Raw genomic sequence first — 18,515 nt, 5'->3', positions numbered from 1 at the left:
ACAGGTAATGTAATCAGCCTTACAGGTAGGTAATGTAAGGAATTCCAGAGATCTCTGTTGTGATCCTCTAGGCCTGGAACTCACTCCCTGATCCTGTACTTGATCTCTTCACTCAAATCCCTTCTTAAAAACCCACCTTTCCATGAGAACTTTGGCTTCACCCATTAATCAGTATCCCAATTGCAACAGAGCCCGCCATCTGCAACCTGCATTTAAAGCAGAATCATACCACTTGGAACAGTCATGGCAACCTCCGAAAGAATCCTGGGATCTGGAATTTCTTAAGAGTGGTGAGAGTTGTTAGGACACCTTTGAGTTCCCTGAGAAGAGGGATCTGTTGCTAAACCACTCTGAGAATTGTAGGTCTGTGGAGGGGAATAGAGAGAAGCTCTCAGCACCTTTAACAAACTACAGTTCCCAAGATTCTTTGGGGGAAGCCATGACCATTTAATGTGGCATTTGAGGAGGGACGCGGGTGGCGCTATGGTCTAAACCACTGAGCCTAGGGCTTGCCGATCAGAAGGTCGGCAGTTCAAATCCCCCGTGACGGGGTGAGCTCCCGTTGCTCGGTCCCTGCTCCTGTCAAAGCGCAAGTAGATAAATAGGTACCACTCCAGCAGTAAGGCAAACGACGTTTCCGTGCGCTGCTCTGGTTTCGCCAGAAGCGGCTTAGTCATGCTGGCCACATGACCCGGAAAAACTGTCTGCGGACAAACATCGGCTCTCTCAGCCAGTAAAGCGAGATGAGCGCTGCAACCCCAGAGTCGTTCGCGACTGGACAGGGATCCTTTACCTTTACCTTTTATACTGCTTTGAGTTCATAGTGCATGCAAGGCCCAAACTGTACTTGCTCTCCTTTGTCCCTTGCTATCCTGCCAATTTTTTGCTGCTTCGTCCCTTGCTATCCTGCCAATTTTTCACTGTTGAAACTGCAAAATACTACATGCGCTGATGACATCGCAAGCATGCAAGTACAGTGGTTAAGTACGAGTTAAGTACTTAATTCGTTCCAGAGGTCTGTTCTTAACCAGAAACTGTTCTTAACCTGAAGCACCACTTTAGCTAATGGGGCCTCCTGCTGCCGCCACGCTGCCAGAGCACGATTTCTGTTCTTATCCTGAAGCAAAGTTCTTAACCTGAAGCACTATTTCTGGGTTAGCGGAGTCTGTAACGTGAAGCGTATGTAACCCAAGGTACCACTGTATCTATAAACTCACAAGCCACACAAGCATACTTATGTGTGAGGTATATCTCAGGGCGTCTGCTAGCATTTAGCCATTGTAGGATAAGTCATTTGCCTCCTTGTTATGAAAACTAAGACTCCAAGCTGAGCCATACAGAAAATTCATACCAACCGTTCTTACCGCTTCCTCACCCCGATCCCCATCAGCGGTGAGGTATGTCACCCTGAACTGACGAACATTGTAGTCCGAAATGTCCCATTTGACTCTCAAGCTTGAGGTAGTTTCATCATCTATGACGAGATTTCTTATTCCTGTTCGAAAGACTGAAATGATATCAAACATGCGTTTGTTTTCAAAATCTTTTTTAAAAACTGAATTTTATTAATATCACAGAGAGTTGAGGCCCACACAATACCATAGTTGTCTAGCTCACGGAGACATAACAATAAAATGCAATAATTAAGAAACATTATAAAACCATTGCAGTACAAACATTTCCATATAACCGGTAGGGTACAGATTCAGGTTTTAAGATCACAGGTTCTATAAATCTAAGTGGATAATGAGGTAACCCCTGGGACCAAAAAAAATCCATAAAGAATGGACCAGGTGAGCCTCTCTGAGGAGACTTTTCCATAACTGGGGTGCCACCACCAATAAGACTTTCTCCCTAAGAGCCATCAGCCACACTTGCAGGGCCTCTGAACAGAATTTTAAGTTAGAGGTGTGAGGAAAATTCACATTTTGAAAATCTGTTTGAGACATATTGGCATGCTTTCCTTTCCTTTCTTTTTTACTTTTGCCAAAAAAACAAACAGGCCCAATAAAATTGAGGACAAAAATCGGCTGTACAAATATTTACGATATTTTCCAATAAGTAATTTGTACCTGCTGTTGTAGGCCGGAAAGTTGTGGTACTAGTCGTGGTTATGGTAGTCATTTCAGTAGTTGTTACTTCAACTGCGGGGGGAAACAACACAATATGGAACCTTTCATGCGAAACATCATTTTAGCAATCGCATCTTCATGCCAGTCACATACATTTATCTAATGGCTGTGGAAATATAGGATCATTTTAGTGAATTCAACAGTCTCACAGGCACTTATACATTAATACTGCACTTTTAAATGTGTAAACCCTTTTTCTTTTTTTAAGAAAAGCAGCTCCAGGAGAGGGAAATTTGAAAAAGAGAAGCACTGAGGAGGAGGAGGAGTGTTTAAGCTTTGCCCTGTCTGCAGTTTCTCTATTCCAAATTCGACCACCCACAACACTTTTTCTCCCGTAGCAAATACACATTACTAATCCAGCAGAAGTGGGGTAGATTTGGGTAAAGTTGCAGACTGGCAGAAATTAAGCAACACACACAACCACAGCTTCTCCACTCCAAACTTCCCGCTTTTTAAACCTGTGACAGGGTTTCCTTCCACACATCCCAGATATTTTGGTCCGCACAATGGAAGAGAGGATGGGTGAAATTATTAGTTAATTGATAATGCCGTTCTTTAACATGAATCAATGCTTGATACATATCCTGGCATAAAGGTAAAGGGACCCCTGACCATTAGGTCCAGTCGTGGCCGACTCTGGGGTTGCGGCGCTCATCTCGCTTTATTGGCCGAGGGAGCTGGCATACAGCTTCCGGGTCATGTGGCCAGCATGACTAAGCCGCTTCTGGCGAACCAGAGCAGCGCACGGAAACGCCGTTTACCTTCCTGCCGGAGCGGTACCTATTTATCTACTTGCACTTTGATGTGCTTTCGAACTGCTAGGTTGGCAGGAGCAGGGACCGAGCAACGGGAGCTCATCCCGTTGCGGGATCCAAACCGCCGACCTTCTGATCGGCAAGTCCTAGGCTCTGTGGTTTAACCCACAGCGCCACCCGTGTCCCTGATATCCTGGCATACCAGAAGTCAATTCTGAATGCTCAAACTTATCTTGGAATGCATAGGAACATGGAAAGCTGCCTTTATATTGAGTCAGACCATTGATCCCTATTGCTCAGTATTGTCTACACTGACTGGCAGCCCCTCTCCAGGGTTGGCAGAAGACTCTCCCAACCTTGCCTGGAGATGCTGGGGATTGAACCCAGGACCTTCTGTGTATAAATCAGATGCTCTACCACTGAGCTACGGAAGTTCCCTAAGTGGAGAAAGAGGGAATTGCCCTTGAGAAGGCACCAAGTGACTGCAAAGAGTAATCTCTACCCACCCACCACTCTGTATCAGGGAATTGTGGAATTGTGTTTTTGCAGCTCACAGGGCAGTGTTCCCAGACAGACATCTCCCTTTCTAGAAATTAAGCCCCTGGGGAGTGAGGGGGAAAGGAAGGGAAGAGAAGGTTGCAATGTTTTTTCCTGTCGTACGTGTGGTCCCAAGGACGGCAATGACATCGCTTTCGCTTTCGTCATCAAAGATGGCCACCAAGGACACCTCATACTCTGTACTTGGCAGTAGGCCTTCGATCTCGTACGTGTCCACCTCTCCGCTGAGGACGATCTGAAGGAGACAGAACAGCAGATAGAAAGACATACAGTGGTATCTCTTAATTTGTTCTGGAGGTCTGTTCTTAACCCGAAACTGTTCTTAACCTGAGGTACCACTTTAGCTAATGGGGCCTCCTGCTGCCGCCACACAATTTCTGTTCTCATCCTGAAGTAAAGTTCTTAACCAGAGGTACTATTTCTGGGTTAGCAGAGTCTGTAACCTAAAGCACTTGTAACCTGAAGCATCTGTAACCCAAGTTACTACTGTATCATCTGTCTCGGCTACTCAGTGGGATTTGTTACTCATTCATACAACTCTGGCACCTGCAATAACATGCTGCGGTGGGGGTTGCTCATGCCCATTTCCAGAATACTCCATTCCATGTCCTCGCCTTCTCCCTCCTCCAGTTTTCCACCCACATCCCCACTCCTAAAAAAGTCTGAATTCCATGGCCACTGAACATGCTCAGTCCTCACCGAGCTCTTTTTGGGTTTGCCCCCTCCTTAGTGTTGCTCCCCCCCCCCATCATTGGTTCCCAGTACGTTTCTGAGCACAATTCAAAGTGCTGGTGTTGATTTTTAAAGCCCTAAATGGCCTCGGCCCTGTATACATGAAGGAACATCACCACCCTCATCGTTCAGTCTGGACACTGAGGTCCAGCTCCGAGGACATTCTGGCGGTTCACTGCGAAAAGTGAGCTTACAAGGAACCAGGCAGAGGGCCTTCTCGGTAGTGGTGCCTGCCCTGTGGAACGCCCTCCCATCAGATGTCCTCCCATCAGAAATAAACAACTATCCGACTTTTAGAAAACATCTGAAGGCAGCCCTGTTTAGGGAAGTTTTTAATGTTTGAAGTTTTATTCTGTTTTTAACGTTCTGTTGAAAGCCGCCCAGAATGGCTGGGGAAACCCATTCAGATGGGCGGGGTAGAAAAAATAAATTAACATTAAATATTAATATTAAAGGGGGTTTTTTTGGTACTTCTGCAAATCCTGAGTTTCACCCGAGCCTGCTCATAGTTCTCTCTTGTGCATGAATGTTGCTGTTTTGGCCAAAAGAGAAAGGACCAGTACAGTCGTACCTTGGAAGTCGAACGGAATCTGTTCCGGAAGTCCGTTCAACTTCCAGAATGTTCCAAAACCAAAATACAGCTTCCGATTGGCTGCAGGAAGCTCCTGCAGCCAATCAGAAGCCACAGAAGCCCCGTTGGACGTCTGGCTTCCAAAACATTTGAAAAACCAAAGCAGAGCTTCTGATTGGTGGCAGGAAGCTCCTGCCACCAATCAGAAGCCACGTTACACGTCGGCTTCCCAAATGATGTTAAAAAACCAGAATTGTTCGATCAGTCGGGAGCCAAAACGTTCGAGAACTAAGCTGTTCGAAAACCAAGGTACGGCTGTACTTGGAGCATGAGCTTGCTGTTAATATACAGGATACCATACGAGAGGTAAGAACAGTCACCTCTTCGGCTTCTTCCCCACCCAGAGGAATCCATGCCAGTCGAAGAAGGGCAACGTCTGAGGATGGCAGCTTCCAGCTGACTGTAAAGCTATCTGTGGATACTTCGTTGATTTCCAGATACTGGGGAGATGGAACTTTTTCTGCAAGAGAGTATCGCATCGGAAAGAAAACCTGTTATAAGGATCACTGAGATGATTGAAGAGAAGCACAATGAAAGCTCTCCATGGCATCCTATAAACATGGTAGAATTAATTGGGCTGTATTTGTTCCATTTCCAAAAACTAGAGCAACCAAGGCGAGGAGGACAGAATCCCATGGAGTGATTTTCAGTTCAGTTCTTTGGCCCAGGGGGATTGCTTAGCCTGAAGAGGTTCAAATTTGACTGAATTGTGTTTTTTCGCGGTTGAGAACACCCCAATGCAACTGAAATGCTGGAAAGAAACTTTTCTGAAAGGAATTCTGAGGGGTTTACTTCATCTACATAATTTATTCAGCAAACTGGCAAAACCCAACTTGCCTCCCAGCTATCCAATATTTAAATGCCTCTCTTTCTTTCTGTAGCCACCATTAGAAGATATCGGACAAAAATGCCTATTTGCATTTCTTTTAATTTCAAGTTTCTAAACTGTCGAGTGAATGAAAAGTCGAGGGGTTATTACGTTCCCTTTTCCTTAAAAAAAATAAAATCGCAGTGCGAGACTGTTGCAATTACTTTTCTTTCCGGAAAAGCAAAGGAATATTACGGTTGTGCTTGGATAGCTTTCAGAAATGCAGCCAAGACTTACTGGTGGTGAAGCTGCCAGTGAGTGCCTCAGACTGCCCTTCGTCATAGAGGGAGAAAATAGCAACAGTATATTCAGTGAGGGATGTCAAGCTCTGCAGAGTGTGCGTTGAAACACTGCCAACCTCTTCCTGCAAAATAAAAGGAGCCCCGTCAATCAGAAACCATGTGGAGAGTCTCAAGGCAAGACTCAGCTGGCTTGCACCGTCTACATCAGGATGCAAAAGGCAGGCTTGTATTGAGCTGTGTGAGTTTCCTAACAGCTGAAGAAAGCCTCCTGGATGCCAGAATGTACCCTTCAGTGGTTTGGCAAAAGCCTCATCTTACAGCAAGAAACGGATTGCTTCCTCTCCCCTCCTTCAGCTACAGGGGAGAGACGAGGGAGAAAAAGGGGGTGCTATACGCCTCTCCTGTTTACTGTCATAAAATACCAGATCCTGCTGCTGAAATGGACCACCAGGGCTTGGAAGGAAGGGAGAGCACCTGTACGACACGTGTTTCTAAAAGAAACAAACCGCAAAATGGCGCTTCTGTTTCAAGAGCCGTGCAGTTGCTCCTTAGCTGCCTTTGGAAAGGTTCGCCCTACCTTCCACTCACAGGGCTGGTGGCGAGGAAGAGGAAAATCTGGCTAACAGAAAATAAAGATGGGCTCAGGGAGCAAAGGTGGAATCCAGGTTATGTACGTTTTTTCAAAGCCTTGAAACACATTTTTCAAACAAAATGCAAGTGTCTCCCCACTTAGGCAGGGGTTATGTTCCTGGGCCCCATGCATAAATGTAAAATCGCATATGGGGGGGGGGACCTTCTAAAAAGCTTGTAAACACCATCCAATTGGTCCCTCCAAACCTCCTTTCTCAAACTCGTAACTCTCCACAGTCCTCAAAGTTCAGTGCAAAGGATCATGGGATTGCAGTTTAAAATACTCCTGAGATTGTTAGCTGTTTTCCTGATCTTTCTGAGTCATTTTTGCAGTTTCCCCCCTCTCTTTTTGAGCTTTTTGCTATTTTATTTGATTTATTTAAATATTTCATGGCGTCTTCTGAGTTTCTAAAAGGTTATCTTGTGAGTGGCATTCCTTGGCATCTCTTTGGCATGGAGCTTTCTGTAGGTCTCTGAAGTGGTTCTTAACCCAAAGAGAAGTACTTAATCTTTTTTTTTTTTATTTTTTTTATTAACTTTTATTTACCATAAATACAAATTACCTTCTAAAATACCAATACATATATATACTTACGTTACAGAAAAATATGAAAAAAGAAAAAAGAAAAACCAAAAAGAAAAAGATACAAAAAATCACCACATTATTGACTTCCAGTTCATCTCGGTCTTGGAATACACATCCTTACATTGCTTCTGCAGTAATACTGTCATTGACTTGGTACATCGAGGGCATTAATTATCGTCTACTGATAAGTTATTAATTCCTATATTTGTCTCAAAATAATTTAGAAATTTAATCCATTCATCTTTATGTTTAACGGTATTGTTTTGCCTTATCTTTTGTGTTAATCTAGCTAGGTCAATATATTGGTATAACTTCAGTTGCCACTCACCAATCGTAGGAACATCGGGAGATTTCCATTTTTGTGCAATTAGGATCCTCGCCGCGGCCATAGCATATTGAATAAAGGTTTGGTCTGATTTATTAATTTCTCCACTAATCATCCCTAAGAGAAACAACTCCGGAACTTTGAGAAAATTATACTTCAAAATTTTCTTCAGTTCCTCATAGATCTGACTCCAGAATTCCTTCACTACATTGCAGGTCCACCAGGTGTGGAAAAAAGTCCCAACCTTCTCTTTACATCTCCAACAGATATTATCTACAGATTTATACATTTTTCCTAACCTTGCTGGGGTCAGATACCAGCGGTACATCATTTTCTCTAGATTTTCATGCAGAGCTGCACACGCTGTAAATTTCATACCTTTCCTCCAGAGTGCCTGCCATTTATTATAATCGATATTATGTCCGAGGTCTCTATCCCATTTTATCATTACTCCTTTCACCAAATCCTCTTTAGTATCCCATTCTAATAATTGTTTATATATTTTGGACAGGAGTTTATCATTACTCTCTAAGATTTCCAGCTGGAATCTCGATTTCTTTTCATTCATTCCCAGTTTTTTATGCTCACCCCACAATGCATTAATCTGGTGAAAGTGTAACCATTCTTTTATCTTTCCTTTCAACTCTTCGTAAGGCTTTATCTTCCACCCTTCTTCTGTCTTTACTAAGAGATCCTCATATGTCCATCTTTCACCCGTCATATTTATTTTTTTTATTTTAATAATATCAACTGGGGAGAGCCACCACGGGATACCCTTTTCCAACACATTTTTATACCTATTCCACACTTCCAATAGTGAGCCTCTGACTATATGATTGGTAAAACCTCTATGGACCCCACTTTTCTCCTGCCATAGGTAGGCATGCCATCCATACCTAATATCGAAACCTTCCAGATCTAAAAGGTCCGTATTCCTAAGGGTCGCCCACTCCTTTATCCAACATATACAGGCTGCCTCGTAGTAGAGCCTTATATTGGGGACTGCAAATCCACCCCTCTCTCTTGCATCTGTTAAATATTTAAATTTTATTCTGGCTCTCTTTCCCTGCCAAATAAACTTGGTCAGGGTTTTTTGCCAGTTCCCAAAGCAGGAGGTGCCTTTTATTATCGGGATATTTTGGAACAGGAACAATAATCTCGGCAAGATACACATCTTAATTGCTGCCATCCTTCCTGTCCAGGAGAGTTGCAGCCTATGCCAGGTATCCAAATCTTTTTTTATTTCATGCCAAACTTTATTGTAATTATCTTCAACCAAATTTATATTTTTCGGTGATAACCAGATTCCCAGATACTTTACTTTATTCACGATTTTAATCCCGATCTTTTTTTCCAACTGATTTTTATCCTGGTCGTCCATATTCTTTACTAAGATTTTTGTTTTCTTCCTATTTAATCTAAATCCTGACAATCTGCCAAATTCCTCCAATAATTCTACCACCTTACCCGCACTGTCCACTGGGTTCTCCAGGGACAGGACCAGGTCGTCGGCATACGCCTTTAGCTTAAATTCTTTCTTCCCAATTCTTATTCCCATCACGTTTGTTGTCCCTCTTATTCTATTTGCGATCACCTCTAAAACGACTATAAAAAGCAGGGGGGATAATGGGCAGCCCTGCCTTGTACCTTTCATAATCTTAAAGGGTTTGGTCAAATTATTGTTTATAATCAGCCTGGCCTGTTGTTCAGAATATATCGCCTTAATACCTTTCATATAAGGACCTTCTACGCCTGCCTTGGCCATGCATTGTGTTAGGAATTCCCAGGAGACATTATCAAAAGCTTTTTCAGCGTCTATGAAGATTAATGCAGCTGGGATGTCAATTCTCAAATCCAGATACTCGATGATGTTTAGTATATGGCGGACATTATCTTTCTGGTGCCTATTAGGGAGGAATCCCGCTTGATCTTTATGTATATATCTCATTAGAAGCTTCTTAAGTCTACTGGCCATAATATCAGCAAAGATCTTATAATCACTATTAAGCAATGAAATTGGCCTATAATTTTTTATGTCTGTTTTTTCAGTTTCTGTTTTTGGAATCAAGGTTATATATGCCTCTTTCCAGGATCCGGGAATCTTCCCTCCCTGGAAAATGTTGTTTATGACATCTCTAAGCACCGGCGCTAAGTGTTCCCCTAGCGTTTTATAATATTTTGAGGACAAACCATCCGGCCCAGGGGCCTTTCCACTCTTCATCTTACTAATGGCCTCCTTAACTTCATTTATTGTTACCTCCTTGTTCAGATATACACTATCCTCTTCTGTTATGTATTTCCTTCCACCTTGATCTAGATAATTTTTAATTTCTACGCTGTCTTCCTCCCCTTTTTTATACAACTTTTCGAAAAATTGAATAAACTTTTTTTCTATTTCGTCTGGATCTTCTATGATATTATCCTCCATTATTATTTTATTTATCACGTTTTGTTTCTTTCTCTTCCTTAACTGCCACGAGAGTAACTTCCCCATTTTATTCGCAGATTCAAAATACCTCTGCTTCATAAATTTAATTGTCCAATCTATTTCTTGATTTAATATCGCTGAATATTGAGACTGCAACACTTTAGAGGCTCGGATAGTCTCCTCATCTTTCGGATTTATAGTCAGTTTTCTCTCACAGTTTCTCAATTTATTAAGGATCTCCTCTTTTCTTTGTTCCCTTAGTTTCCTCCTATAGTTATTTTGCTGTATTAAAATTCCCCTAAGTACCGCTTTGCTAGCGTCCCATACAATATCAATGGTGGCCTCCTTATTCAAATTTAGCTCCAGATATTCCTTCAGAGTCTTTTTTTACTTTTTCTTTCACCTCATCATTTTCAAGTAGGCTCTCTTTCAACCTCCACCTATACTGTCCCTTTACTTCATTTTTTATTTCCATAGCCAGGGCACAATGATCGGAAATTGTCCTAGGTTGAATTTCACATCTCTTTACTCTCAACGAGAGTTCTCTTGTCAACCAAATCTGGTCGATTCTTCCCCAGCTCTGATGGGGTTCAGAATAATGGGTAAACTGTTTAATAATGGGGTTTTTGTGCCTCCAAATGTCAATTAGATCTAAATTTTCCTCCATATCATTAAAGGATTTCGGCAGTCTTCCCCTATTCGATTTCCCCTTCTTTTCACTCCTATCCACCTCCGGTACTGGGACTCCGTTCATATCCCCGAGCAAAATTAATTTCTGCGCATCTAGTTCTATTAATATATTTTCAAGTTTCTCAAAAAATTCTGCTCTATTAGTATTCGGGGCATAGACAGTCACCACATTAATTTTTTCCCCCCGGAAATTTAATTGCACCCCTAGAATTCTTCCTTCCTCGTCTTTGCAAATTTGGACGGGCTCCCACTTCTCTTTAACATATATCACAACTCCCTTTTTTTTGTTTACCTCAGAATTGATAAACTCTACTCCCAGTTTTTTATTCACCAGAATATGTTTATGTTTCTTAGCAATGTGAGTTTCCTGAAAGCAGATTACGTCATAGTTCTTATTTTTCAAAACTTTCTCAATTTTATTCCTTTTCACTTTCTCATTTAACCCATTCACATTCCATGATAAAAACTTTAGTACGTGTGTTATTGTTTTCCTTTTTCAGTTACTGTACCTCTGACCGGGGCAAACTATAATCTACCGCTTTTGTTTCCTGAGAGCTCCCCCTCCTCTGCCGTCTCAACTCCCACTACGGCCTCATCATCTTCCTCATCTGTTTCCACTACCCTCGTCTCCTTCCCCTCCACCCCCCCCTGTCCGTTCCCCGCCTCCCCCTCCCCTTCCTCCTCTCTAATCCCATATCTATTCTCTGCCTTTCCCAGATCTTTTTCATATCTTCTCAGGAATTTCTCCACCTCCTGTATGTCCATCAATCTAAATTTTTTATCTTTATAAAAAAAAACAATCCCTTCAGGAAACTCCCATCTAAATTGAATCCCATTTCTCTTCAGGACGGCTACCACTTGTTTATATCCCTCTCTCTTACGTAATAACCTAACCGGTATTTCTTTGTATATAATAATAGGTCTTCCATCAATTCTTAGTCTGTTATGGTAGCTCTTTTTTAGGATTGAATTTTTCATTTCCAGAGAGTTAAAGATTACCAAACAATCCCCCAAGAATTTGTTAGTTTTTAAATGTTTAGGCCTTGTCATCCTAAAAACATTTTCTATTGTCAGTGCCATCTCTTCCTCACTTAAACCGAGCCAATTGGAGAGTTCTTTGATCATTTTCCCTCTTATATCTTCATTCCTTTCCTCTGGTACTCCCCTGAATTTCAAATGGAGCTGTTTTTGCCGCATTTCTGCCATGGCTAGGTTATCCCAAATCCTATCTTGTGAGTTGCTTAGCTCTCTTAACTCTTCTTTTACCTTCATTGTCTCTTTTTTTTGTTCCCTCATCTCTTTCTGCATCCTTTTGTTGGATTCTTCAATCAACTTGGACTTAACAGAGAGGTCTTGGATTTTAATTGAGAGTTCTCCAACTGCTCCTTCTATCTTTTTATCAATCCTCTCCTGCACCTCCCCTAATTTGTTTTCCATATATAATACATTTAACTTAAATTCCTCTTTTATTTTGGCCCATAGATTGTCTAGGTCTTTAATTTCCTCCTGACGGGACAGCTTCCTCTCCCCTGGAGTCCCACCCCCTTTCTTCCAGTCCTTTCCATCCTTTCCCGTCATATTCAAATCTCTTCCCCCCCCCGAGATCCCTTCGCCACAGATTACCTTTCCCTTTAAGACCCCCCAACGCCAACAATTATGAGCAAAAAACAGAGACAGGGCAGGGTTCCAAGGCAAATTTAACCAGTCCTTTTGTGGCGATGTCCCAACGTCGTCTCCAAACCAGCAGGAAGAAGCAGGGAAAACGCAGGGAAAACACCACCAAATATCTTGGGTTTCTCTCACACTTCACTCTCACCAAGCCAGGTCCTTCCGCCAATCTTAAGTCTACATTCCAGATCGTGGGGTATGCACAATTCTTTCTGAACAACGTCGAACTAATCCGAGATCCGCACAACCTCTACTTTAATACCCCGTGGCCCAGGTCTGAACCACGGGAGTCCTCTCAAAAAGAGGAAGGGAAGGGCGGGAGAGAAACAGGGGAGGGCGGCAAGGGAGGAGTCTTTGAGATCTTTGAGGTCCTCTCACTTTAATCCTGTTCTCTCTCTTCTTAGCTGCAGTTTTTACTGCTGCCTCAACACACACTCTCCGTTCCTTCCAGAGGAGGCAAAGAGAGCATCCAAAGTCTCATTTATAAAGTATAAGCACATGGGGTAGTTTGTATAACATAGAGGCACAAAACTGCTTGAACCGTATAAAAGCAAAAAGTGGCTTGGTCTGCATAGGCAACACAAAAAAACAAACAAACAAAGAACGTCAGGCTCTCCAGGTTTCGATTAGTCCTCAATGTCCACCAATATTTTATAAACTCTTAAATCGTTATAGTCAAATAGTTCTCAGTCTCAGTCTCAGTCTCAATCTAAGCCACACTCACACAAGCAGACTTTCCAAAACGTCCTCATACCGTCGACTTTCCCTCTGCATCGTCGTAGGTCCGCGACCGAGTGAACTCCCAAATACACATAAAAAATAAGAAGGCCAGGCACCTCTCCGCTTCACCACTAGCCTTGCGCTTTGTTTTTTTTAAAAAAAAAAAATACGTTTCTAGAAAAAAAACGTTAAAAGAGAAAACGCCGAGGGCCCCGTTCTAGTCTTGGGGAAGCCCGCCGCTTTAACCAGCCAAAGCTCAGGGCGTCACCCTGCAGAGTCGGTAGTCTCCCAAATCGCGCTAGCGGCCCTTCGTCCTCTCGTCTTCGCGCCCGGACGGCTCCGAGAGACGGCACAGCCGCTTCCACGCTGCCAGGGACCTATCCCCTAAGGGTACCCCCCTTAAGGTTTTGGGGTGCGCTACGCCCTCGCGTCGTCCCCCAAGCCTCCGCAGAGCCCAGAAAACTCGGAGCGAGTTCTCCGTGCTTCCTCTTTGGTTGCGAGCGGAACCGGAAGTCAGGGATGCCCCAAGAAGTACTTAATCTAATTACGATATGAGTAACTGGCAGATTGCAAACAGGATATACCGGTAGGTATTTCATAATACATTTGCTCCTTAAAAAAACACAAAACCCGTTTCTAAAAATTTGCTTACCTCATTGGTTTCTGTTCCATCTGTTTTGACATACATAATCCTATAGCCTTTCACTTTTTTAGAAGCAGGATCCCATGTTACCTTTGCTGAATTGTGTCCCACATTTGAAAACATCAGGTTCTGTGGTGGGCTTAAAGGTACTGCAGAAGGTAGAGGGAAGTTCAAATTACAAACTATTTTTAAAAATAAAAAAATCTATATCTCTTAAACACGTAGAAAGAAAAAACACATTGAAAAGAAAACATGAACTTCATATGCTGGAATTCAAGCTGAATTAGTCCCAATGACTTCAATGGAAGTCAGCAATCATTCCAACAGCTGGTATGTAATCAGCCCCTGGAAATATTGTCAAAATGTGCAAGTTGTATGCTTTTTTCTTCCCGTGTAACGAAGTGCATACATGCCATATAACACATTTTTCCATGTATAAGACTAGGTTTTTTCATTTAAAAAATATGTTTAAAATTGGGGATCATATTATACACTGATACAATCTCCTCCCATTTTCTTAATTTGGAGTCCCCCAAAACAGGGGGCATATTATATACAGGGGCGTGTTATACACAGAAGAATACAGTATGCTATTTTTTTCTGCGTTGAGGGTTATTTACTTGTTTTCATCAGAGGGAATCCAAACATACAAATCCCTCTTTCCCTGGCAGTCTAAAGCAGAACTGTCCAGGTAAAGTTTTTAGTGTGGTTTATATACACCAACACTTACTCAGTGGCCCTCTCGACCAAAATTATGGCTCTGTGTCTGCCACATCCCTCTTCTCATGGAGAAAAATGCATCTAGAATTTAATAGAGCAAGGAGCGGAAACCAGAAACTCTCCAAACTTTGGACTACAGGCCTCATTATCTCTGGCTGCAAACACAGCATACAGTGGTGCCTCGCAAGACAAAAAGAATCCGTTCCGTGATTCTCTTCGTCTAGCGGTTTTTTCGTCTTGCGAAGCAAGCCCATTGAAGGATTAGAGGATTAGCGCTATTAGCGGCTTTTAGCAGCTTATCAGCTTATCGGATCAGCTGATAAGAGGCTTAGCGGCTTAGAAAAAGGGGGGGAAAGGGAAAAAACCCGCAGGAACTCACAATACATTTTCGTCTTGCGAAGCAAGCCCATAGGAGATTCGTTTTGTGAAGCACCTCCAAAACGGAAAACTCTTTCGTCTAGCGAGTTTTCTGTCTTGTGAGGCATTCGTCTTGCGGGGCACCACTGTACATGTTCCACAGGGCGGATGCCACTACCGAGAAGGCCCTCTGCCTGGTTCCCTGTAACTTGGCTTTTCGCCATCCTACATGACTCCCCCCAAAGAATCCTGGGAACTGTAGTTGGTCCAAGGTACTGGAAGCTGCAATTCTGTAAGGACTAAACCACAGTTCTCAAGATTATTTGGGAGAAGTCGTGTGCTTTAAATGGTATGATGTGTAGGTACCCTTAGACGTCTGGATGAGAGCTGGAGTCCAGCAATATCCTGAGGACCACAGTTTCTCCCATCCTTGCTATAGTGAAGAAAGCAGTTGCAAGTAATTATGAGCAAAAACAACAACAACCCAGTCAGCTGGGAAAGGATGAAGCACTGTATTACCCCTCAGAAAAAAACCACAGTCTCACAGTCTTACATTTTTAAACTTCTTTTCCTTGCACACATTTGTAACGTTGCATGCAACTCGTTCTCTGATTTCATGACTACATGTTTACTAGCATAAGCTGTTTTGAATGAAAAAGTCTGGATCCTTTCATAACACAACAGAAAAACGTGCCAGCTGAGAAACTTCTGGCTTTAGACACAATTTTATAGGAAAATGTTCAGCGCAATGAAAACACTGGTTTGGCATGAAATCAAAGAGACGGCACATGAGATATTTCCGCTGGAACTGTGCCTTACATGTAACACACATGTAATGACAAGGTTAAACCACAGAGCCTAGGACTTGCCGATCAGAAGGTCAGTGGTTCAAATCCCCACGACGGGGTGAGATCCCGTTTCTCGGTCCTTGCTCTTGCCCACCTAGCAGTTCAAAAGCACATCAAAGTGCAAGTAGATAAATAGGTACCACTCCAGTGCTGCTCTGGTTCACCAGAAGCGGCTTAGTCCTGCTGGCCACAGTCCAGAGAATACTGAGTTAGATGGACCAATGATGTGACTCAGCATAAGGCAGGTCTCTGTGTTCCAGCACAGGGGGGCAAAGAAAATATTTTCATGGAGGGTAAAATTAATATAATAGTAATAATATTTTATTTATTTATACCCCGCCCTTCCCGGTTCAGGAAACCGGGCTCAGGGCGGCTAACAATAAATTTAAAATTGATGCAACAAAAAACAGCATAAAATACAGTATAAAACGTGAATAACAATAAATTCCGAATTCAAAAATCAATTTAGGGGGGAAATGCATCCAATAAACATTAGATGATCACCTGGGCTAGCTGGCTGAATTAGTCCTATTTGGGCCAGCAAGGAGACCAGGGGAGAATTAGCTGTGGGATCCCAGAGCGGGTAATCTTCACAAAAAGGGGAGGGGGAGGGAAGGAAGGGGAATAAAAGATAAGGCTAAGTTCAAATTGAAAGCCAGGTAGAATAGCTCTGTCTTACAGGCCCTGCGGAAGGAAGTTAAATCCTGCAGGGCCATGGTCTCATGGGACAGAGCATTTCACCAGGTCAGAGCCATCACTGATGGCCCTGGTGGAAGATAAATTAGCAGGACAATGCTCTTCAATATCTTAAAACCAAATACAAACAAAAAGAAGCAGCAATGCATTGTGGTTACTTTGTTCTACTCCATCATAACTAGATATTTTGGTGGTTCTGGGGGATATTCATAGATGGTGCCCACCTGCCTTCCCTAAACGATGCTGTGGGAATGAATATTCTATGCCAGAAATTCATTTTCAAACACGCAAACCTCTCCTAGAGTTTTGCTCCTGGAGCATTGAATCACCTACATGTTGTTTCTTGTCCTGTAAGCGGGTCACTGGCTTCCTCTCCAAACATGGCGTAAACTGTGACCGTGTATTCTGTGTTGGGCAGAAGACCCTCCAGTTCGATGTCTGTCGAGCTTTCTCCAATTTTCATCTGTGGATGAAACAAAGGGACGATTCATCATATATAAACCAAGGAAGCAGCATAAAAAGGGGAGAGGGAAGGCCTTATTTATTTAGTCAATTCCCGGTGCTTGAAAGTCTCCTCTGCCAAGCCAAGTAAGGAGGACATGGAATCACAGATCCAGAACTCTTGGGTGAAAAATGACAACTGGGTGGAGGTGTGTTATGGGGGAAATGTTAAACACCCCTTTGTCTGCCACTTCCCCTCATAAATCATTGCCTCTTGATACAGTTTTGCAGAGGAGAAGCAGCAACTGATGTTTGAATATATGAAATTGAGGAAGAACACACAAGGCCAGCCTTGTGATGCATGAGAGGGAAGAAATCTGCCTCAGGGACCAGTACCAAGATGGAGAAAGAGACAGGGGAAGGTGGGAACCAGTGTCTTGATGGTACAACAAGACTTTTGAAAGTGTTGGCTTTATCCAGAGGTGAGAGTACCATTTGGAATCTGGTCTTGAATCAGAACCAGGTACATGTTGTACTGCCCACAGAGACACAGTACAATGGTTCATTTTAAGGACTAGAAATAACCACCCAATACACAGGGGACCTGGGTGGTGCTGTGGGTTAAACCACAGAGCCTAAGACTTGCCGATTAGAAGGTCGGCGGTTCGAATCCCTGCGACGGGGTGAGCTCCCATTGCTCGGTCCCTGCTCCTGCCCACCTAGCAGTTCAAAAGTGCAAGTAGATAAATAGGTACCGCTCCGGTGGAAAGGTAAATGGCGTTTCCATGCACTGCTCTGGTTTGCCAGAAGCAGCTCAGTCATGCTGGCCACATGACCCAGAAGCTGTACACCGGCTCCCTCAGCCAATAAAGCGAGATGAGCGCCGCAACGTCAGAGTCGGTCATGACTAGACCAAATGGTCAGGGGTCCCTTTACCTTTACCTTTATACAGGTGAGAGGAGGAAGAGAAGGAGATCTCTGCACAAAAGGCCTCAAGGTTCCTCTTGTGAGATTGCGGTTGTTGTTGCAACAGTAAAAGAAAACACACCTCAAAATGGCAGCTGGAACCAGATGGTTGTGGAGATGGCAGCTATGATTAGTGCATTTAAGAATTATTTTCATAGGGCGAGGTTTAGTTACTGCTAATGCAGTTTGCAATTTGAAGTGAGTCTTTCTGTCCCCTTGAGCTTCTTCACTGGGTGTAGTAGTAATAATAATAATATTAAAGACTGACTTATTTCTCGAGCTTGCTGATTTCAGCAAGTTTTCATTGAAGGGGGTACATGCCCATAGCTACAGATCATGCAAAGAACAAAGCACAAGTCTATGCGAGCTCTCTACACCCTCACCAGAGCCTTGCATGCCTTTGCATGTTGTTAAGTCTCCTTCTCTGAATGGGAATAAATGCAATTTCAAACACACAAACTGAGCAATGGGGCAGAGATGGTGCCCCTTCACACTGTCTAAAGGGGCAGGTTTTGTTCAACAAGTCAAGAAAATGCATACTGTTTCTGACAATGGAGGGAAGGATCTGTAGAGTTCAATTCTCACAGTTTCTCATTCTGCTGATCTTAAATTCAACTCTTTACATTTTGCAGCTATGTGTGATTTTCTCACCCTTTAAAAAAACCCTAATGAAAATTCATCAGCATTTCAGTGCAGTTTTATCCTAATAAATACATTTTATATGCCATCTTGACATAACGTGAAACATTTCTGCAAATAATTTCCCCTAATTCGATGCATTTCGGTATGCTATTTTCATTAAATTCTTTATTTTTATGTACACTTTCCACTAATATATTGTAGTTGTTGTTTAGCTGTTTAGTCATTTAGTCATGTCCG

The 18,515-nt window shown here is 42.9% G+C and overlaps 1 protein-coding gene and 1 long non-coding RNA gene across 6 annotated transcripts in view; one reads left to right on the top strand and one right to left on the bottom strand.

The window, feature by feature from the left end:
• The window catches only part of COL14A1 (collagen type XIV alpha 1 chain), a 147,309-nt gene that overhangs the window by 62,885 nt on the left and 65,909 nt on the right, over positions 1-18,515 (bottom strand). For 4 of the 5 annotated variants that reach the window (XM_082235396.1, XM_082235397.1, XM_082235394.1 and 1 more), the window contains 7 exons: positions 16,563-16,692; positions 13,618-13,757; positions 5,914-6,040; positions 5,129-5,268; positions 3,548-3,680; positions 2,073-2,144; positions 1,356-1,507 (listed from right to left, as the gene is read on the bottom strand). In XM_082235396.1, the coding sequence (XP_082091522.1) occupies positions 1,356-1,507; positions 2,073-2,144; positions 3,548-3,680; positions 5,129-5,268; positions 5,914-6,040; positions 13,618-13,757; positions 16,563-16,692 (894 nt within the window). The remainder of the gene's footprint in view (positions 1-1,355; positions 1,508-2,072; positions 2,145-3,547; positions 3,681-5,128; positions 5,269-5,913; positions 6,041-13,617; positions 13,758-16,562; positions 16,693-18,515) is intronic. The other variant, XM_082235395.1, reaches the window with a different exon arrangement.
• The window catches only part of LOC309539699, a 357,400-nt gene that overhangs the window by 323,736 nt on the left and 15,149 nt on the right, over positions 1-18,515 (top strand). The gene's annotated exons all lie outside the window — the stretch shown is intronic.

Source organism: Podarcis vaucheri (genome assembly GCF_965113315.1).
Source record: "Podarcis vaucheri genome assembly, chromosome: 8".
NCBI classification, from domain to species: Eukaryota; Metazoa; Chordata; class Lepidosauria; order Squamata; family Lacertidae; genus Podarcis; species Podarcis vaucheri.
The sequence above is the reverse complement of the archived record's forward strand: the minus strand, read 5'-3'. Positions and strand labels throughout refer to the sequence as shown.